At 48.3% G+C, this 23043-nt stretch overlaps 1 protein-coding gene across 1 annotated transcript; it reads right to left on the bottom strand.

Annotated features, from left to right (window-relative positions):
• Positions 1-504: 504 nt before the first annotated feature.
• On the bottom strand, positions 505-12706 carry LOC144170221 (arylsulfatase B-like). Its single transcript, XM_077699870.1, has 5 exons — positions 12542-12706; positions 7693-7784; positions 5934-6041; positions 4989-5148; positions 505-1929 (listed from the first exon to the last, which is right to left on the bottom strand). The coding sequence occupies exons 3-5, from the start codon at positions 6039-6041 to the stop codon at positions 1742-1744; spliced, it is 456 nt and encodes a 151-aa protein (XP_077555996.1). The 5' UTR covers positions 7693-7784; positions 12542-12706; the 3' UTR covers positions 505-1741.
• Between the last annotated feature and the right edge of the window lie 10337 nt (positions 12707-23043).

Here is a 23043-nt window from a genome sequence, read left to right as displayed (position 1 = left end):
GTACACAGGCACTGTGAGGTCCCAAGGTAAGAACCGCTTAAGAACGTGCGCAGAAATCTTGCACACACGGGCGTTTTTTTTTTGTGCTTTTCGCTTCCATCAGAAAAGCGATGGCCGCGGCCAGGGGTAGAACCCGCATCCTGGTGCTATTTTTTCCCCGCAATGGTAGCGAAGTTTCCCGTCGAACGCAACTTTGGTGATGTACGAGCTGCCCAATCTTTGGAATAACACGAATCTGCAGGTCTACTACATGATCCTTTTAATAAAGGGAGGCATCCCAATTATTTCCTGTCTCCAAAGGCGTAGCGCAGGAAGAAGGAGGCGAAGGGTCTGTAGCCCGCCACGATGTTTGGTTGTAGCAGTCAAAGAGACGGGCGGATACTTTGGTTCTGAATGGCAGCGAGCATTGGCTATATAATTGTTTTTCTTTTGCATGTGATCAATTAATTCAAATTTCTCCACCTCTACGGCGACACTGGCAACTGCAATGCTGCCGCAGAAACAAATAGTGAAAAGTACGCCTCAGCTTCTCAAGAATCCGAAGGCCTCACTCTTGAATGGTTCCTCATGGCTGCGTGCTGGACTCAGTTGCTCCGCGTTGCACCCGGAGATGACCACCACCTATCAGACACCACGGAAACTTGTTTCGTCGTAACCCTGCATCTGATGATTCTCAGGTCATGGACAACTTATAAGTTCGCGGGTCATCCTCCGGGCGGGCATAACCGAACTAGCGAACAGAATTGTTCGTGCTTTCAACCATAATTATATATGCTTATTGATTTGTGCGCCACAGATGAACAAAAAAATCAGGGAAGCTTTTACTGACGCGCAAGACTAGCAGGGTGAAGCTGTTGTATGTGCCGGACACTTAGCGAAGTTTCACTATCATTGTTTATTTGCGTACTTGCGGTGCGAGTACTCGTCGCCGGATGCACCGAAGAGGTCACGTTCTTCTTCGCGGCGAGGGGTGGATGCGAAGTCGCCCTCAGCATTGTAGACTTCAACCAGTTCTACTGGCGAAGCCTGGACTAAATGCGCAAAGCTTGAACAATAGCGAAACTTCAGGATTTCTTTCTACGCGAGCACTGAAGGACACATCCCCACGCATCTTTACAGGTTTGATAGTTTATTTACATGTTATGTTGTTACTTTGCACTGTGCTAGTTGTAGTCACCGCCATATGCATCGATGTCGTCATGTTCCTCATGCCAAGCATTGCATGGGCGGTCGAGCTTGACGACAGCACTACAGTTCTTTTTTTGCTTCTTGCTAAAGCCACTGCGCGAGCCCGGAACTCGGCGGTCGTCGCGAGGCACGCGCTCACAAGCGCTGGGCATTTTCTCGCCCGTCGGGGTTTTTGCCAGTTTTCTTCTTTTTTTGCTAAAGTCACTGCACGTGACGGGAACGCTCCACCGTCACCGTGATGAACGCTCTCACGAGCGCTTCGCATTTGCTTGGTAGTTTTTTTTTTCCTGAAACACCGAACTTACGGCTTGTACTACAACATCTCCGCTGTTAAGACGCGGCTGCTCAAGTGAAGTGCGTTCGCTGTGTCGTTCTTGTATTTTTAAATTTTGGCTTGATTTCTTGTTCTTAGCATTTTTTTCATTACGTCTTTTATCGTGTTCTTCCCGCAGTTTTTTTTTTTTTCAGGTTCCGCATCCTCGTTCTTATGCCTGAAACGAAATCCAGCGAACGCCGTTGTGCCGTAGAACAGTCGGCAACTGTAGCTGAATGATCAATGAAGTATTGCCGACTCCCCCAAACGGAGGTGGACTTGTTTAAGATTCAAAGCTGTGCGAGATCGTCTTACCTTTCCAACTAAATGCGTCTCGTATTCAAGTTCCTTTAAGTATTCCGGTAGGAGCTTCACATCTAGAGGAAGTCCCCATGGTTGGGCATCATGAATCAGGGACTCCTGCATGCCTGCCAGAGTTACGAGAAAGGGGAAGAAATGGAGTTCGTTACTTTACGCTTCCACATGCGGATGACTCGTATAAACCCCTTTCTCTCCCTCTCTAATCCACTAATTCAGCAGGTAGGGGCGGCAGCGGAGGAGAGTAGGGGAGTGAGCTATTATACAGGCATAGCGCATACATTCTACAGGGCCGGTATTCTCGTAACTGTCCGTTTTTGAAACGTATATTTTGCGTCCGTTTTATCGTGACGTACTTCGGTTTAAGCAGTGGGCCTGTGATAATACCGCAACTGTTCTTGCAAAGGCATTTTGAATAACTAAAACCATGTCAGACTATTTTTTGTGTTTATTTTAACGTATCTTGAAAATCTAGATGCGACACGATGTTTTTGTTACGACGTTGAAAGTTTTCATCGCAGTGCGACGAACGCCCATAGGTGGCAGCTGCAGCCAGCTGTTTCCTGTAACAGTGAAGTGTAAACAATGCTACGGCTACTCAGTTTTTTGCGCTTGGACTCTGTTTTGAGGTCGGGGGCAATGTCCGTGCATCAAGATAACTTTTCGGTTACGTATTTTGGCATCGACGCACTTGCGGCATGCTTACGCGGACTTTCCCAAGAACCTGGAATGGTGCGTTACGCCGTTGACATTTTCGTGGTGCTCTTCGAGTGAAAAAATGTGTAAGTGGGGGCAATTTTCGTTTCTTAACGTACCTGTTGCGCGAGAAGTCTACGAAAGTTAAGCTGGTATGTGTGTACAAATAAAAGTATATAAATGTCATGCCGACTGCTTGGGTAATTTTGGTTGTGTGCTCGACAGCTATCAAGCTCGCAGACGACCGTTTATTCCACTGCACCCGCTGACCGTTACCTAGCTCGCAGATCATCGTATTTTTCACTGTGTGATTGCAGCGCCGTATGATGCACAGGCTCCCGGAGGGCTGTGACAGCGATATCGTTTCTTCGTTACCGACCGCTGACTGAAAGCTACCGGTAGCGATGAAAGAAAGGCGCGTATCGCTTGCTCTCGACACTGAGCCCATGCAGCCGCCGACTAAATTCGGCCTGCAGCTCTTCGCACAACCACCGCACGGCGCTCTTCGAGAGGCGGAAATGATGGTGGGATGCTTCTGCCGGCATATCGACAGCCTCTGCATTACTTCTCGACCGCCTGTTCCTCCGGCGAGCCATCACCAACAAGGCGATGACCGGCACATTCATTACTGTACTTCCAAAACCGCTTGTTCGAAATTCAAATTGTCTGTTCGGGGAAGCCGTGGTCAAACGCAGTAGGTTCGCCGAGCTTGCGTTACGTCACATCCGGTTGTTTGCTTTTAGCCAATCAGGGCTCACTCAAAACGGACACTTTTAAAACGGACACAAAAGGGACAAAACGCAAGAATACAACTTCTGATTTGTATGTTGAGTAAGTCCTGTTTTTTACGGTTCATCAGCACCGATATAAAGTATCTGCAAATTGTCATTGTTCATGATAATTTGATTGCGCCTCTGCGACAGTTTTTTCAAAGCTCGCAAAGAATTGTGCTTTTACCTGCTTGTTTCATTGATTGTTGGTATGACGGACACTTTTGAAACGGCACAAAAGGGTCAAAACACAAGAATACATTCCCTGATGTGTATGTTGAATAAGTCCTGTTTTTTACGGTTCATCAGCACCGATATAAAGTATCTGCAAATTGTCATTGTTCATGATAATGTGATTGTGCCTGTGCGATAGTTTTTTCAAAGCTCGCAATGAATTGTGCTTTACCTGCTTGTTTCATTGATTGTTGGTATGAAGTACCTTTATTATAAGGTGTCCTTAGTCAACGGAGTATTACCGTGATGCCAGGCTATCCTCGCTGCACACGTAAAACTGCAGATATATAACGCATGATTTGCATCGCATATTAATTATTGTCGCCTTGTTTGGGCTACGACAAGTAAGAACAATAAAATAAAAATTCTGCGGTAGCAAAAGAAAATGGCCCGAAATATCGCCAATATACCGTATTTCGCATCAACGCAAAATGCTTTCGCAAAATATAACATTGTCAAAGTAAACCACTTGTACACGTTTCGTATTTCAGTTTCATTTGTTTGTGCATTAAACGCATTGAAAAACATTTCACTATCACTCTCTTCTCTAACAGCAAGGGATGCTGATTCACGCACGCGCAGCACAGGACAGGTAGTGCCGCGATTCCGCACTAATTATAAATATCAGGCTCTATACACTTAACCATTCCCATCATTCTAAATGAACACAGACATACATGTTACTTTTCCCGCAAACAATTGCGGCAATACTTCATAAACATGTAGTTTCCATCAATGTTGCAATCGTTGGCTGGTATTTTGTATTAGTTTCATGTGTTCCAGTGTCTACAACTGTCTTTTTGTGTTCATTTGTAGCAGTTGCGAATTTTGAATCCGTAAATCTTGCATAACGTTTCTGACTTCAGCTTATTGGTTTGTATAACTACACGTACCAAGGATGTACTCTTTCATTTCATTTTGTTTTGAGTGATGTTTTTTTTTTCATGTTCCTGAACCCTGCCAAGTGAGGGTTTCGGGGCCAATGTCAAGCTGTCTTGAGCAGATATTATCCCGGACGACCTTGCTGATTCTTCAAGAGAAAATGGAGATTACCGTTTCTTCAGTATGAAAGGATAGTACCAACCAAGCCCTCCCAACCTGCAGTGTCCACCAATACATTAAATTACAGTGTACACAAAGAATTAACCACTGCCGTAGTGCCGAGCGAAAGTGCATGAAATCGAGAATGTTCAGCTCTATAAATCCAATTGCGAGAAGTCTGTGGCATAGCTGCCAGCGAGGACCAAGACGTCGATGCTCAAATGTTGAGGAGCCGGACGTTATTCTCAGCATCATCGTAGCACAATCGTACACAAAACGTTCAATCTCATTCCGGCATTTCTCAAGCTTTAAACAAACGCCTTCAATTTCGACGAGCAACTTCGAAGGCAACAACAGCTGAATCTGCTTTCATGGTGTCCCCGTACTAAACAGCGGGCGGCTTGAGGCCGCAGGGCCCTCGAACTCACCTATGTGAATAGGGTACATGCCCGTCAGAAGCGCAGCTCGAGAGGGCGTGCAAAGAGGTTGTGTGTAGTAATTGTTGAGAATGATGTCGTCCGCAGCCAGAGCGTCCAGATTGGGTGTCGGAATTTGAGCCGAGCCATGGAAGCTCACGTCGTCCCAACCCTGAGAGGCGGTGGCCAGGAGCGTGCCATGTTACACTTGTGTGTTTTAACGTGAAGACGACTGAGTGACTTAAAGCATAGACCTTCACTAGGGCCCAAGCAGCCACTGACAAGCAACGCCATGCAGCCTAGCGCCGTTTCGAAGATCAAATGCAACTTTAGCCATTTCCGCGTATCTTTTTGTGCAGTAAAAGTAAAATAACAAAAAAATTGTAACATGACTGTGGCCGGCTTCTTTTCAGTGGCGGTAGTGAAGGCATTTCAAAGCGACTTGAAAGAACACCAGAACGCAAGGAAAACAGAGTGAATTATGTACATGTATTGGAAAGCCAACAATCAATAACGCTAATGCAAGCACAAGGAGAGCTGTTAGTTTCTTTTTTCAGGAAAGGATAGATGAATTTCAGAATGGTTTAAGAAATAGAAATAAGCAAGGAATGGTTAAGAATTAGGGCTCAGGCGGATCCGAACCCGTAACCATAATTTTAGAATGGTCGGAAAGAGAGAAAAATGGAATAAAATTTGCATTCTGGTTAGAATGCAAATCAAGAAACCGAATTGCCGAATAGTAGGAAAGAAAGAAGACGGGGAGAAATTTCACTTCTAGTGGTATAGGAACACATAATGTAGATAATACAACATACTTTGCACCTAGCGGGAGAATCCGCAATTAACGCACCGGGGATTTTTCTGTGTAAAATATTACGTAAGAAAACTCTCCGCTGGTGATTTAGCCGGCTGCCCCGGCACAAAAGCTTTGTGCATGAGTACAATTACAGCACAAACCAAGTCGTCGGCGAGAATGAATATGATGTGCGGGGGCGGCTTCTTGGCCAGTGTCTCGTATGTCCAAAACGCCAGCAAGACGATCAGTGGGCGCGTGAAAGACGGCATCTGAAAAAAAAAGGTGTTGATTTGTTTTGCCGCAAAGCGTAATACTGGGCATCGCTGTGCTGTAGGATTACTGTCCTTTAGCCACAAATAGATTCCTTCGGAAGCACAATTTTTCTCAACTAAGTGCATAAAAACAAAATGACATTTTTAAAGATGGCTTTGAGTACGCGTTTTTTTTAATGCGATTTAGTTATGCGGAGGCCCCATATGATTAAGGACTCTATAAATATTTCCAAAGCTCTTCAGAAACTAAGCATAAGCGGAAACTAAAGCAGCATAACTGTATATGCATATGTAAACAGAAAAGAGCGAGGTTTATTCCGGAATTAAGATGTATGTGCACAAAATCTTTTAATGAAACATAATAAAATTGCTGCGTTGTAGTTAAAGCAAAAGGAAGCCAACTATCCTGGTTAGAATTTTTAGTAGGAAATATTGCAGAAAAGTAAGTATTTCAGTCACATAAAGTTACACAAAAAATGATGTGAGGGACCAGGTCGATTAGTATCTGCGTCCTAAGAGGTAGCCTCTCACCGCCGAATCGCACGTCAGGATTTGTTGAATCACAATATAGAGCGTGCTTAGCACGGAGACTAAATAAATCAAGAAGTTGTTAAATGCGTGATATTTATAAAGTACGTTAACGGCTGCAGAAAATTACAAAATCAAATTCGCATGAAACTATGTAACGAAGGAAATAGTGCGAATTTCCTTCGTTTGTGACTAGCCCGAAGTTTTTTTGCAGTAAAAGAAACCAGCAAGACGAGAGAGAGAGAGAGAGAGAGAGAGAGAGAGAGAGAGAGAGAGAGAGAGAGAGAGAGAGAGAGAGAGAGAGAGAGAGAGAGAGAGAGAGAGAGAGAGAGAGGGAGATGTGACATGCTACTTCCTATAAGTGAGAGGATGTTGGCGAAAACGTGCCTGGAGGCCCGGGAGGCAAATGGTTCACCGAGACGAAATATCCAACAGACCGGACCTCCCGCCACGATGGACATTAACGCTCTATTAGATCTTCATTCTAGTGGCCCGTTCGCCTCGTTGTACATCCAGGCTCAAGTGGATCTTTCTGAGAAGATCCACTTGGTTGTTAGTCAGCGCCGTATGTGTATATTCTGCTCTGCGTCCCGTTACTTGCGCTATCTCTCACGTTTTCAACATGCGCCAACCAGCCCACTTGCTTCCCGTTCTGAGACGATCCACTTGAGTCTGGATTTGAGTCTCTCTTTTTGATGCCCTCAATCGCAGCACATTGTTCCAGAGTTCTACACTGCGCTACAAGAGTGTAATATTTCAAGAACCCGCGTAGCAATAGAAAACAAATTTATAGCTGAGTTTTCAAAACGAGAAACACCCACGCTCTTTTAGTGGGCCGTAAGCTCAAGCTCCTTACAGAAAATGCTTGCAAGGCCGCGAACTTCATAAACTGCTTGAGTGCTGCCACATGCTGGAATCTGTTAAAATAAAAACGATCGGTTTCGTCTCTTTGTGAGAGGTCATGAACACGGCTTTGCAGAATTTAGGAATAGCGTCAGACTAATACACCAAAAATTTATTGAACTTTCAATGTACACTGCTTGGAGTTCAGTGGCCGCCCAATACCGCTGATCGACCGTCCACTCTCTGCGTAGTACACGACAGCGACAACTGTTATCACCTGAGTGTAATCGCGAGTCACGTGTCGAAGTCCCTGGCTGGTTCACCTTTGACTGCTTGTGTTGCGGTCCCTCTCTTGCGGTATCGGTTATCCTGCAATTAAGACATCCTGCGCATGATTTAATAAACCTTGAACGTTATGTGTCAAAATCACTGATTTAGAGTTAAGTAAATATTTTAAGGTTATTCTTAAATGTTGAAGGTTATTGTGTTGAGGTTATTACGTTATATGGGAGGTGTATACAGCTTCGCTGCAAAATTCTGAACAGTTAATTTGCAAGTGTTATCAGGTTAAGGAGACATGAGTCAACTCCTTGCCCAAACTACCGCTCACGGAGTGTAACGGCAAGTTGAGCAATGATTTTCCGGAGCATTCAAAGCGTACATATTGCGGCAGTTTTTAAGCCAACAGCAAAAAAAAGTGTCGTAGGCACCTAAGCGTTCGATCCCTTATGATATAGAAGGTGTGAGAATTGACTGTCATTGAGTTGTGACATTATATGTGTGGGTAGATATGTTGACATCGCTGCCTATCTTAATTCAGGAATTCGCTATGAGCTTTCTATTCGCTATGAGAATTCGCTATGAGAATTCGAATGAGCGACAGCATTCTGACGAATGCTGTCGCTATCATTGGCCAATCCCCCTGAATGAGAGTGCCGACATTATTCATTGGTGGGTTCACGTCGAAGCCACTAGAAATAGGTAAATTGGCCGAGTGTTTCTTTGAGAGCGGCCGTAATCGTCGCAGGAAAATCTCCTTGAGCGCGCGCGTGAGAACTCTGGGTGGGTATGTTGACTTGGCAGCAACTGTTATCGTCACTGGCTAACCAGGCGTGTATTGCTTCCGTCGGTTGGTATTCCTGAATGAGCTGCGAATTAGCCATTTTGAGAGGAAGTCCTTCCTGACTGTACGTTTTGTCACCTGCTACATCGACGTATTGTGTGCGTGTGCGTAGAGAACTTCCAATGTTCGTGATTTTAAACATAATGTTTTTAATGTGGCCCATTAATATTCCAGCATAAGTACCTCTTTCCCCCCAACCTTTGTTGTTAATTTTTATTTTCAGATGCATATGCAGACTGATCTCGTGGGGCGTATTAGAAGGATCGGTGCCTCGGGCACGCCTTTGTACGGTGGTATATGTCAAGCATTGTAGGCTCGTGTTGCTTTGGCGGCACTTGGGTAGTTCTATCGCACCCTTCCCACTCTTCCCACCACCCCTCAGTCAATACTTGAATTCAACCCCCGCGTATGCCTACTCGAAGCTACCAGTTTAGGCTAAGCAGCATATAACTGCATTGGAGCCTCCGCCACGTTCATTTTTGCCGCAACAAATTTACTACACCACCACGAGGAATATTGCAAGGTTCTGTCATCTCACATCTACTTTGCAACACTGCACTGCACGACGCCAACCCTCAACTTGCGCTACACTAAATTTACACCGTACGCTAAATGCGGACGCCACCACCTTTTAGCTTCGTTAACCCCCCGGAAACCAAGAAGACACACTTCAAAAAGCAACGGACCCCACCTTTACATACCTACATTCACAGGGCCTCACGTGCGCACCGAAGAAGTCGACAATACTTATTCTACGCACCAAGACTTACGAGCGACGTCTCGTTCACAAACACGACCCTGCTCATACAATCAATAAAATTCCGGCACCACAAGCAACCTGTTGATGTTTCCCCAGCCTGGTACTGCAACGGGGGGGAAGGGGGGGGGGGGAGGGGGAGCGCACACCATCAGCCAACTCAATTCTACGGTTTCTTAATTGACTCACCTCCTTCGCGGAATGATGAACCAACGCAGAGGACACCGCGATAATGATACCTTTGAAATTGTGCAAGCACTCCTCACCAGCCGAAGTACATATGCTGCACCCCTACCACTCAATGTGACCGCATGAACGTATAAAATTGAAACATCAGCCAAAGCACCAAGCTTGTCCTAGGACTACCAACCCGCACCTCCCCAGAAGGCCTCCTCCAACTGGACGTACACAATAGCTCGAATGAACTTGTTCAAGCGCATGAGCAGGCCAATCAGAGTGATGGAAACGCGCCACCACCGACCGACACATTCCAGAGACATTGGATATACCCTCCCCCACCTACCTAAACCTGCTAACGAACTACACACCCCCTCAAACAACATCAACTGACCTTCTATTTTATAAGTCAAAATGCGCATCCAAGCTTCAACAAAGGCCGACGCACCGCCAGAGTCAATGCCTCCGAACGTAATTATAGACGAGACCTGAGACATGCTTTATCGGCGCCAGCTGTACGCCCTTGCTGTCGTTGACTCATGGCACAAAACCCGCGCCTCCCTCCCATTACCAACCTATAGTATGTCACAACAACCGAAAAAACAGTTATAGCCATACAGCAGCGACAGACACGGAATACTTCACAGTTATCACCGAACAGCCAGCCAAACAGCCTGGCGTCATTCCCTTCAAGGCCACATACTTTATCTCGCACTTCGCCTCTTTAAGATCACCTACTCCCAGATATTCACATCGTCGGGACCCTTGGACACGAGTCCTTGGAAGGGAATGAGGCCGGTCACGCTGATTTTAGATTCAGATTCAGATTCAGATTCAGGTTAGTTCATGTACAAGTGCAGATGTGCAGCGAGTTTATTTTATGTACAATAATGCCCCATGTTGAAAAAGATCACTTCTCGCCTCCCTCGTGCCCATCATCATTATCAGTACCATGTTCTATTAAAGCACTCTGCAGAACGGGTCCCGACGGATTGTCCCTTTCTCTACACCCGAAGCATTTACTCAAGAGGGCATCGATCTCAGCCTGGCGCCCCAACCTATCTCCCCACGCTACCACGGCATCCTGTCCTGTGCCATTACCACCTCTCATACCATCATACACTCCTCCTGCTCCTCCACCCTAATATCTTCAAAGGCCGAGGAAACCACTTTACGCCGTATATAGACCCCCCTCCAGACCCCCTTGGGAACTCGCCTTCACCCTATGTTCCAAGCTCACTATTCCTCTGCATTTGCCTACTGGCCCACATCCTCCACCTTGAATGCCATGACATAGGCATACATAATCGCCAATTTTTTCCCTCCAACACTTCCCACACCATTGAACAATGGGACTGCGCACGGCTCAACTCCCGGCTGGGGAACCAGAAGACTCTGGTCTCGAGCCCAAACAGCGGCCATGTCCCAGGGGCCCCTGGACCGAGGTATGGACCCACGGGAAAGACGGCGGAAATCACCGCACCGCTTGTTCAGCCAAGTTTGTCCTCCAATTGTAAACTCCAAAGTAGTTGCTCTTAAATTAGGGTACTGACCATTGTAAAAAAAGAATAATGACCACTTTGTGGAATGTTCTTGGCAAACCAATGCAGGCTTTCACATCGAAGCTGTGGATGGCTAACCCTCCCCCTCTCAGTTTTCATTCCGGTGAAGCTGCTTTACTAGACACCGCATTCCACCCTCGCCACCACCAATGCCTCTTTCATAAGCAGCGCAATCGGCTGAAATGGCTCTAGAGGCTTATCAAGAGTTGCGCTTTGAACTCGCTATGGGACGGACGCGTGTCCTTCGCTCGGAGGCAGAAGAGCGGAAATTTTGAACGAGGATCGGCGTGCACAGAAGCGCGAGCTGGCGTGAGAACAACGGAAAGCCGCTGCCGCAGAACATGCAGTTGCCGCCATTGCTCCTCAGGTTCCAACTCGTCGAGTAGCTGCGAATCTCTCCTGAATGAAGAGCAACTTGCAAGGTCAACTTGCCCGCTCAGAAGGCCGTTGTGAGCCAATAATTCTTTTTGAGCTGGAAGGGCTTTCGGAGCGGCATTTTCCCCCTGTGACTTTCATGTCTAAGCACGCACACATCACCGGTGGTCGATTTATGCGCGCACGGGTGAGGGAGGGATGGAAGGAGGAGGGGCGTGCACGCGAAGATAGGCTTCGTGCCCTCACCCGCACCGATGACATACCTGGCTGCTGTCTTCCGTGCGCGGCGAGCGGTTTGGTTTGGTGTGTTACACAGACGATATGATGCCTAGGACGCGGGAGGGAAAAAAGTGGCTCCATGTTTGTCCGATAGAATAAAGCTGTAGTTCTTTCATGTTTTATTAAGCTATTTGGCTAGAAAATATCCTCAATTACAAATGACAACCACACGGGATTTGTTTCATGCACTCCTTAGACTGCACCCACCTTAGCTAGAAATCCTTCTTAACAGAATGGAGGAGCACTGAATTTTTTGGAACGGATTTATGACGCCACCCTTCTGGCTTCACCTCTTGTTTGAAGGTGACTCCAGCTCCAGGTAAAAAAAAACATTCCGACTACAACGAACAACGTAATATGTAGGCTGGACCTATACATACTAGTAACACTGGTGCCACGGCTCATAGATGACAACGTTGTTCAGCGCGTTTAAATCTTGGGCATATCTGAGGCAGGGCAGATAAACAGAACCAAATATTACACCGTATTTTAATTAAAAATTAAATAATTTCTTATTTGTCTTCAAAATAAAGAAGAAAATTGGGGATGCAAAACAAGGTTCAAAAGGAGAGAGATAGAAGCACGACAAAATCGAAGAACGAAACAAAACAAAACTGTCCAAGCAGCACGAAAAAAAAACACAAAGAAAAATATTCTGTCTGGCGTTCTCGGTAATAGCACTGGCAATTGCTGTTTCTGAGTAATTTGAACTTCCGAGACCGTAGAACTCCGGCCCTCAACGTTTCATTGCGTAAATAACAAGGGTGACACTCTGGCGCTATGGTAGCGCCTGCATATGAGAATGGTTGCTGACGGGGTTTAAACTACGCTGCGGCTAGCGGCCACGTCTCACCTGAGTGCGTCGATTTGGCAAGACGCGGAAGGGGCCCCGGTTGACTAATTTTACTTGATAGAATGCTTTGTTGGGCGTGTTGGTTCATGGCTTCAAAAAACTAAAACGAGCGCAAAGGACGAGGACACAGAAGCACAGTAGACGGGACGAGCGCTCACTACCAACAATTTTATTTTGAACCCTCCTCTGCATAGAAACGTCAACACCACAGAGGCGCGCCTACGCACAGACCACCTGTAGCGCAAGCCACATGCGCGCTAGAGATTGCGACATAAAAGGCGGAGCTCGCTCTCCCGCAAACACACCGACGTCGTACTGACACAACCTGTGCCCCTATTTTTGATAAAGTAGGCCTTCAAAAGTTCGCGTGCCACCTTGTTTCTGCTGCGTCCCAGCACCCTCAACTCATGGAGCAACGGCACGCATTTGCATTTTGCGCAGTGCGCAGGAAGGTTCGCACCGCTATCACTTGTGAGTGATAGTTCATGTTCACGGGCCCAGTCGTTGATAAACCGGCCGGTTTGTGCTATATAGGACTTGCCGCAGTCCAGTGGCAACTCATGAACAGCAGACACTGCACAGTCCACATAGCGCCTGGCGTGCTTCTTACCGCAAGCCGCCCCTTTTCTTGCATCCCCAGGGATGCGCGCACACAACTTTGACAGCTTTCGCGGCGCTGAAAAAACGACAGGGACATTGTGCCTGCTCGCCACCTTCTTAACGTTACGTGTCGCCTTGTGGATATATGGTATCACCTCGGACCTGTCGGTGCTCTTTTGCCTTTCTTTTGCTTTTTCCCCTCACCCGGCCTTTAGTTGCTGCAGCAGGGATTCCGCAGTCACCACCAGAATGGTATAGGATACCCTGACGACCGCAACCTCTCAATCTGCTGGTGAAAACTGGTTGGGGCCGCATGCTCGCAAGACTTTTGGAGGGCGAATTCTGGACAGAGCGTAGGGATTGCTCGTTTTATCGTCTTTGAGTGGGCCGAATTGAATGACAGCAGTGGTTTCCAGGAGCGTGGGTTGTACGCCCAGCATACATGGGTTTGCAGCACAGAAAGCTTAAAGGAGTACTGACACGAATATTCTCACTTTCAGTTTTTATGCTGTAAAGAATACCTATTGACCCAGTAATTACGAAAATCGAACGGAAAGCCGTCAGCCGCCAACACAGAATTAATTATAGCACGTTTAGTGCAACCAGTTTCAAATTAAGTGCGAATGCACTTTATAAGCGACCTTGAATTCCGTTGACCGCCGTCCGTCCACATAGCAACAGCTGCGGGTGCGCGCGCTCCTCGTCTTCCTTGGCAACGGGGGGAGATGGGCGCGCGCTGCCTGGCCGCTGACATGGCACATACCCACGTGGGGGATTGGCCAGGAATCTCCTCGTCTTCCTTGGCAACGGGGGGAGATGGGCGCGCGCTGCCTGGCCGCTGACATGGCACATACCCACGTGGGGGATTGGCCAGGAATCTCCTCGTCTTCCTTGGCAACGGGGGGAGATGGGCGCGCGCTGCCTGGCCGCTGACATGGCACATACCCACGTGGGGGATTGGCCAGGAATCGGGCGTGAGAAGGGCTAATGCACCCGCTTAAAGGAGTACTGACACGAAATTTCAAAGCTGAGATCCGCTCTAGCAATCAAGTACAACGACAACACAAATAGGTGTCTGTGAATAAATGCATCTTTCTTTCTTTGTAGTTGTGTGTGTGTGTGATCTCTCTATCGCGAACATTACCGAACCGCGCAAATTCAACTCCTGCATTCGCACTTTCACATTCTTCCCCTCGGGGAAATGCGGGGAAATTTTTTTGGTCACCGCGCGGGAAAATGGCCGTTCGAAGGCCAACCTGCAAGCGGGCAAGCCTTACGTCACGGTCTCACCCGTGACGTCAGGGACGTTCTGCGCATCGTCTGCTACGATTGCACATGGTTCGAACTCGCCCGCGCAGTCGACATGTCGTCTGAATCGTCAGACTCGAATGAGCCGCTGCCACCCGACAGACAGAACAACATTCTTTTGCCAGGCGATTAGGCCGGCGATGTCTTCGCCGTCGTCCGTTTTTTAATATCACTGCGGCTCGAACCGGCGCAGACCGTGATAGCAACAGCTTGTCGCCACTCTTCTAATCAATCTGATCGCGAAAAAGAAGTTCCACATGCGAGAAAGGAGATGTTAGTGTGTTGAAAAATTGTGCTAGGGGTTGTTATCAGCGCTGAATTTAAAAGTGGCGTTCAGATATTTGCCGCGATGGTAAGCCTACGCTGACCGGCAGCGGAGGTTCGGCGCTCCGACCCAGTACTGCCGGCACCGCGGTGCGGCGAGGGGCCGAAAGATGGCGCCACCTGCGCGCTAGAATCAAAACAGGCCGCGGCAGATGTCGTGGTCACCGATCGCTGATACGGAAATTATCGCCAAAATAAAGCTCCATATGCGAAAAAGGGGATGATAGTGTGGTGAAAAGTTGTGTAAGGGATGGTCATTCGCAGTTGTACAGATATCAGCGATAAAATAGTCGCCACTATACTAAGCCTAAAGTTCCCAACACCCAAGGTGACCCGAGCAACCCCGAGCCCGCTGGCTTGGGCGACAGTTCTTGCGGCTGCCGCCACGCACGAACTCAGTCCACGTTTAGCGCTGCATGTCGTTGCGTGGAAAATAATGCATCTTGGCGTCGTCGTCGATTTGCTCGGACAGGCTTCCACGAGCAGTACTTCGCATTCCGCGAGCTTGCCATGGTACAACTTGGGCGAGCTCGGCGACGCGCACCGTCGCGTCGCCGCGGTGCCCGTCGACATCGCGCACCACGTGGTGCCGGCACCGCGCAGTTTTCGGCACCAGTGCAAGGGAACACCATGCGCCGGCCATGAACTGAAGAGCAAAGACGTCAAACACGCAAAGTTTACAAGGATTGCTCACACAGCTACGCCCACGTCTCCTGCCCAAACGAATACCACCGACAACAGCAGCGCAGGATATCGTTTCCGGTTCCGAAAACGACTATATGACGTAACCCTGAACCGGCCAGGCACGCAGGCCGATGTTTGGTCACGCCGAAAGCGATTTCGCTAGTGCTGCCGATTTGTGGAAGCTCGCGGCCGGGACAATCAAGATCGATTTTAGATGTCATTCCGGCCTCGGATCGCTGCAAAAATTTCTGTGAGGCATCTGTACAAAGTACGGAAGCCAATTATATCATTTTTTTAGGCTGCCAGGAACTTGTTAGCTGCACGTTAGCCGGTACCTGCTGAAACATTTAGGTGGTTTGACCATCCAGGACCCCTTTGCGACGAAAAACTTGCTCGATGCGATTGACTTTTTACGTGACAATGTGTCTGTGGGTATTTATTTTCGGTGGATGTGGAAGACCTTTTTTACTCCATTCCACACAATGAATTGTTTGTTGCTGTTAGAGAGTGCGTTGAGGAGAATGGAGACATATCGTTTCAAAATTGTGCTGGAATATGCGTTGACGACTTCATGTCCCTCTTGGAGTTTTATTTAGGTGCCACGGTAGTGTCCTTTGACAGCAATTTATATGTTCAGAAACGAGGTATCTGCATTGGGTCGTGTGTGGCGCCGGTACAGCGCAATATTTTTTGTCGGCTGTAGACAGACGTCTGGACAGTGCTCTTAATGGAAGCAAAGTGCTTAAGGTGTTTAGATATGTGGATGATTTTTTTTAGTTGTTATTAAGAAGCTGGATTTTATTGATTTTAGTGATGGTTTTAATGACTATAGTGACTGTTTTAAAGACGTGTTGGTCACTTTTAATGAGATGTGAGAAGGCTTGGCTTTCACACACGAGCTGCCTGCTGAGGGGCAGTTTCTAGATCTTAAGCTTTCTGTGCTGCAAACCCATGTATGCTGGGCGTACAACCCACGCTCCCGGAAACCACTGCTGCCATTCAATTAGGCCCACTCAAAGACGATAAAACGAGCAATCCCTACGCTCTGTCCAGAATTTGCCCTCCAAAAGTCTTGCGAGCATGTGGCCCCCACCAGTTTTCACCAACAAACTGAGAGGTTGCGGTCGTCAGGGTATTCTAATACCATTCTGGTGGCGACTGCGGAATCCCTGCTGCAGAAACTAAAAGGCAGGGTGAGGGGAAAAGAAAAAGAAAGGCAAAAGAGCACCGACAGGTCCGAGGTGATACCATACATCCACAAGGCAGGGACGTACCCAGAGGGGGGGACCGCCCCCCCCCCCCCCTCTCCCTAAAACTTTTTGGGCCATACCCCCCTTCCCCGCGCCTCGCACACATTCTAAAGCGCTGCCATATGAATCCTGGGCTTGATAGCTATTTGCGGCATTTTTTTTTTTTCGAAATGCGCCAAATCCACCTAAGGGGAATTTGAGGGGGAGAAAACTAATGTTTGGAACTGGACCGAAATGCAGTGCTGTAAAAAGTATTGAATGACATGTTTCACATGTCAGCTAGGGGAAATGTATAGCGACAATAAATTAAGAATTATGCGGAGAATTTGAGCAATATTAGGATAAGTTCAGATTTGGCTCGTACTCAGTTGAAACAGACAAGTTGGTGCGGCATTCCTATGAAAAATTTATTGGAATCGACTTTGAAGAACGGTACATAGAGTTTTAAACAAAAAAGGCAATAAACATGCAAAAGAGCTAAAAGAACAGTAAAACTATACACGAAGAGCCGGTGAGTCCTCTTAACAGCACTAGCAGCTCTTTTCGAATGGCTCGTAGGGTACTTTTTTGGGCACGCCTGAAAACACTCATGAAGCTTTTCATTGCCTTTCCATAAATGTACAAAACGCTTCACAAGAAGCCTGCTTATATGATCTTCCATGGCTTGCCATAGCTTGTAAGAGGCAGCTAATATTTGTTAGGTACGTAAATGGGAAATATGGCAATAATAACAATAATAATAACAAGATTTACTCGGTAAGGACGAGGGAGACGAGATAAAATCATAGTATCACACCTCTAAGTTTCATTTCGTTCACTTCCGTTCACGTTATCGTAGACGTGTGGCGGCAGATCCTTTGCCGATCTCCTCATTGTTCTCTTAACTGATGATAAGCTAGCTCTCAAAAGCTAAAAAAAATTGATGCAAAAACGCACAAAACAGCCCGAAACGTCACACCAAACGTAAAATCCCATTGGGCAAATGAATTTAGCTCATTTTGATCCGTGCCACAGCAGGGTTTGGCTGATTCTCCACACGAAGTAAGATCGGCGTACACGTTTGCAGGGAATTGTCTCAACTATTTATTTGCCACATTTTTTAGGGGAAAGTTGCCGGGATTTCCTTGGCAGTGCACTTTTATCTGGCTTAGTTTTGGTTTGTGGATTAGGTTCATTTCGATAAAAAGACGGCTTATTTGGTGGTCAACGTGGGATAAAAAAAAAAAAAAACAGGCGAGGTTTGTTGGCTCCGTTTACGCGGAAGCCAGTAGCGCTGTACACTGCCTTCGTGCTCAGCTTCCGGCCTGCCACTTGCAATTCGCTGCACCCCTTTACCCTGTCCGTCTGCAATCGGTGCTTCTGTTCTCTCGACGGCAGTACTTAGCGGTTGTTTCGCCAGGGTAGCGGTTTCAGCGGCTCGGGTCGCATATGTTTTGGTGGGAAAGAAAATTTTTGTCTTTAAACGTTCAACAAATCCCTCCATCCTTGCGCGCCGTGGTGTCGGCGGATACTGTCGCCCATGCCCGGTGTTTGTGGCTCAACCGTTTCCTTCCCTGAGCCGAACTCACAGCGCGTTTTTCACTAGTTTTCGTGGAAATGCTGCTTTTGCGTTTGTCGGTAAGAAGGGTAAGTATCTGCTTGCCGCAGAAAAACCCGCTGTAGGGTTTCTGTACGCAATGCCTTCCAACGTCCGGCTCGCGCACGTGTGGAACGTCCGCCGAACAAGCCAAGGCGACACAAGGGCTTGGAACCGGATGGCGACGAGCGGAGTGGCGTAAGGGGCCCGCTCGCCCGGCGCCTCTAACATTACGCCCGCTTAGGGAAAGCTACCGTGAGAGTACAAAATCCCTGTTCCACAGTCGGCGTGTCCCTCTGGACAAGAAGGATCGCTCAAAAAGGAAGCGCAAGAACGTTATCAAGCCCGGCGACGGCACGGTGACAAAGTGAAGGCGCGCATCGCAGTCGTACGGCGGCAAGAGACACCGGCGGCATTCCTCTATACAACTAAAGGCAGTGACAGCGGCACTGTTGATTGAGAGCCATTGTGGTTAATGGCTGCTATGCACAACGGTGGTGTAGTGATGCCAGCGCCAGTGGACCCCGTCAGGGCGGTGACCCTCCTCCCTTCTCGTCGCCTTGCCGTGTCCCCTAAGCTGTCGGCGGAGTGGCAGCCCTTTGGGACGGCCTCGCCGGCGACCTTCAACCCGGCTTTTGGGAAGACTCGTTTCCTCCCAGATTTCTGGGGCGGCGGACAGGGGGGAGCGGGGGTCAAAATCCTAATTGGTACGTGTGTTGCTGTGTGGAGGCTGCTTCGCTTGCGACTGCATGCGCAATTTTGCTGAGTTTGTCCGGAGCTGCGGCCAAGAGCGGTCGCACCGAGACTTTTTTTTTTTTTTTGCGAGAGTTTGCCTTACGGCATAACAGTTATATGTACAACATCACATTTGTGTCACGCAGAAACGTAAGCAGAGACCGGTACTGCGGGCCCCAGATCCACCGCTGTAGATCAGGGGGTCTCCCAGGATGGAGCCCTGTGCCTCGGAGGTGTTGCAGGCGAGAGGTTTGCAGGGCAGGGCAGGTCCATAGAAGGTGGCTCGTGTCGGCTTCGGACGCAGGGACCATACAAAAGGGACAGGTGTCCGCAAACGGTGAATGATAGCGGGCAGGCCAAGCGTGGGTCACTGCTGGGGATAATGCCACCCCAACTCGAAGCCTCCGCAGCAGCACCTCCTCCCAGCGAGCGAGCCCACTGGGGAGGTCAGTTCCACGCGGTGGAAGTAAAGCACGCGTGGAGCGGCGGAGGCTCTCCTTCTCCACCAGCAGTTCTTCTAGAGTGGACACTGGAAGAAGTGGTAGCGGCCGTGAAAGGTCTATACGGCGGCAGGCGCGATCCGCCGCTATGTGGGCAGGAAGCATGTCCCGGCGAACCCACAAAACACGCACAGGGCATGGGTATGTGTCCAGGATCGCGTGAATACGTGCCGACATGCTGGTGCTACGCGCAACGCGACGTAAATCACGTATCGCTGTCGTTGAGTCAGTGTAAATTTCCAGTTTCATGCCGGTAGTTACTGTCGATGCAAGTGCTTGAAGACCATCCCGAATAGCAGTAAGTTCTGCCAACAGGCTTGGTAGAGGTAGGAGGGTCTCGTAGGCGCAGGTCTGGTTTAAGATTGGGTGAGAAGGACAAGCCAAGGCTGTGGTTACGAGGGAGTCGTGTGCCCCGGCGTCCACAAAAGCCTGCATGACTCGTGGCCGCGTCGCAGGCGCCCAGTGACCGACATGAAGTAGGGCTGCATCCGGAGGTTGATGAAGGCCAGAGGTTCGGACATGTAGCCTTGCCAGAGGCTTGTTGTCCGTCACCTGATGGTAGAGCCAGGGCGGCCTTGCGACGGAAAAGGCTGGCATCGTATTCGGCGGCTGGCCCATGTACGCGGCCAGAGCTGCCGCCTCTGGAACCAGCCCACGTTTCAGCAGGCGTGCAGAACGACGCTGATGAATGAGTTCATCAAGCGTGTTTAGCTGGGCTTCGGCTTGTAGCGGTGGAATTGGTGTTATGCGAGGGAGGCCAGTAATAGTGCGCATGGCGGCCCTGTTGATGGCCTCAAGCCGAGCCCAGTCCGCTTGCGTCATGTGCTGAAACTGTGCCTGATACACAAGCCGTGGCTGTAGTACGGCGCGCACTAGGAGACGGGCAATCGTCCAGCAGGCCCCGCCAGACTTCTGCGAGATGCGGCGAACGAGGTGGAGCATCTGTCCGGCTTTCTGTCGAGCAGATCGTAGCCACTGAGCTGCTGACCCTGATGACGATATTTCTAGTCCTAGGACCCGAAGACGGTCAACCGTGCACTCTTAATCTGGTTCCATATAAGTTCCAGTTAAAAAGGGTGATCCATATATTTTATGTGGATCCGAACGAAAGAATAACTGGAACGAGGCATATAGGTGGATCTTATCTGGAACCGTCAGCTTGTTTTCTTTATGTTCGTGGTTTTTATCTGGAACCGATGAAATGGGGTCATGCGATGTCGGCGGTTCCGGTTACTGTTCCACTTATGTCCCAGTAAACGGTTGGGGAGAGTGCGTTTGTATATTTTTTGCTCGTGTCTTGTTCCACATAACTCGTGCACGGCAGTGAAGTATGCACTCTTTCATGCATCAACTGGAACAATGAACCGCATATATATTAGGTGCTTCTTGACCCAAGATGCACGTGCGCGTTTAATATACACGCGCACACCGCACATAAAATTTAATGAACTTCGCCGACATCTATGAAACTGCCTTGCAGCAGTTAACTTTCATAATACGGCTAAGCTGTTGTTTTAGTGATGTCCTTTGACAGAAAACGAAATCCCACTTTTTTGTCAACGCCGTACAAAGCATTAGATATGTCGAGAGGAGGATATTTTAGGCAAAAGAAGAAATTGCAGGAACCCATTTCCACGGGTTCTGCGGCACCCAAACCGCTTTCGTGAACATCGTATTTTTCTAATTTGAGGCGTCAAGTACAAAATCACCAGTGACTTCAATTTGAGAAGGACTAAGCGTCTTCCCTTTCCCCATAATGCCGTTCGGGCAAAGCCATAGCTGCTATAGCGCTGAAGAATTCGTGGTGCTTTTGTGAACATCTTCATTACGAAATACCTGTTGAGGCCATTACATTTTATGCATGTGGTTTACAAAGCGTCGCAGAAACGGCAGTTTTTGTTCAACACTCAGTCATCATCTCGCTGTGGTGTAGTACGAGCTCAATGGTACTTAGTCCACTTTACTTATGTTGTGATGGGGTACATTCATAATGGTAACCGACTGCGTCACATTTTGCACCACACACATCATGCTACGCATGCAGTTATATGCTTAGAAGTTAGTTTTTGTATTTTTTCTCGTCCCGGCTAGTAATTTTCAGGAGCAAAACCGAAAGCCTCTTTGCAGGAGGAGAATGACACAAAACCCGGAGAACTGAATCTACCCCGCGGCATCTGCCTTACATTCTATATATTTATACTGAAATGACATTCTTACTTCAAATTATGCATTGCAGTATCGCGAAAATTCGCAGTGTTACCCTAATGTTGTTACTTGCCGTGGTAATTCAAGTTCACCGATTGACCTGCCTTCTCCTGCTGGTCCCCCCGTTGCTCTTTTCCTGCACTGTTGGTGTTCATGAAGAAAAACTGCTGGAAAACGGGCAGATGTTACTCGCTAATTAGCGAGTAATCACACTGGATTCACTATGCGGAAGTAGTTTTCTATAACGTGGGTATCAAAGAGCGTCGCAGTCACCGCACGCGCTCACGGACCGCGGAGAGAAACAACTTTAGCCCAACTAACGTGTTGAATTGGCTAATATCTGAGCTCTTTGTTCCAGCCTCAGAGCAGCGTAGACGTCCGCTTAGAGGCCTACTCCCATTTTCCGAAGCAAATATAAGCGATCAAGGGTGCCGAGCTTGTGATCTCTTCCGCGGACTGGTCACTGGCCACGGCGTGCATCGCCAAAGGTACGGAGGAAGAAAAAGTTGGCCGAAACGATTACGAAACGACCGCCAGTTCAGTGCGGCATGCCGTGCGCATGCGGTAACAGCATGGATGAAAGAATACAAGGCAGCGCCGCTTGCGTTGATGCATGGTATAGTGGGACGGCAACGGGTACGACGGTACAACGACGATGAGGGAAAAACGGGACTGCGTGCACACTTTTAACGACAGCAGCGCCCCTACGTCTCAACGTTTACGGAAGCTAGTTTTTGTTCGTCCGCATGCAGCGCCACCAGTGGCCTTCTATAGCGGTTTTCTCGATTGCCCGCGTTATGCGCCTGATGTACTAAATGAACTGTCGGTCAGACTGGCGGGAACGGTTACCAGTTTGGTTGTGGCGTGAAACTGCGGATTTCTTCATGTCCTCGGGCTGTATTTACTGTTCTACGAAGGGAAGTTTTGCCAGGAGGCGCAAAAAAGGTCAGTGATGCTTATTTATGTTCTGGTAACGGTTGTTGTTCATTGACTTGTTCATCACAGCGTCCGATAAACATGCCGCTCCGCTGCCTTTTGTTCCTGTGCGAGAAAAGTTTGCTGCTGTTATTCACTTAAACTTGCATGTTTGTGGGTCGGAATCGGGTTTACATTTGTGACTGCGTACGTTAGCTAGTGCTATTTAAAGAGTTGCTGCTGCGCGCATTTCTCGAGTCTGCGTGTCCCCTTACGGTGTGGTGTGTCTTAGTTGTATATTGACGGTTGCTGCACCTGTCAGCGGTACTGAATCTTCTCGGGTTAGTCGCTCGCTATTGTCTCGCGCGCACGCACCGAAGAACTTGTCTGTCAGAGCGTCTGTCT

This window comes from Haemaphysalis longicornis, unplaced genomic scaffold, assembly GCF_048455015.1.
Source record: "Haemaphysalis longicornis isolate Haplotype H1 unplaced genomic scaffold, Haemaphysalis longicornis Haplotype H1 scaffold_2, whole genome shotgun sequence".
NCBI lineage: Eukaryota > Metazoa > Arthropoda > Arachnida > Ixodida > Ixodidae > Haemaphysalis > Haemaphysalis longicornis.
The sequence above is the reverse complement of the archived record's forward strand: the minus strand, read 5'-3'. Positions and strand labels throughout refer to the sequence as shown.

What these genes read in the sequence shown, in the direction of transcription:
- LOC144170221 (XM_077699870.1), bottom strand. Translation starts at nt 6,041, where the DNA reads ATGCCGTCTTTCACGCGCCCACTGATCGTCTTGCTGGCGTTTTGGACA. An exon ending in TCATTCTCGCCGACGACTTG is followed by an intron (nt 5,149 to 5,933) that starts GTTTGTGCTGTA and finishes ACCGCCTCTCAG; the next exon opens with GGTTGGGACGACGTGAGCTT. An exon ending in CATGTACCCTATTCACATAG is followed by an intron (nt 1,930 to 4,988) that starts GTGAGTTCGAGG and finishes TAACTCTGGCAG; the next exon opens with GCATGCAGGAGTCCCTGATT.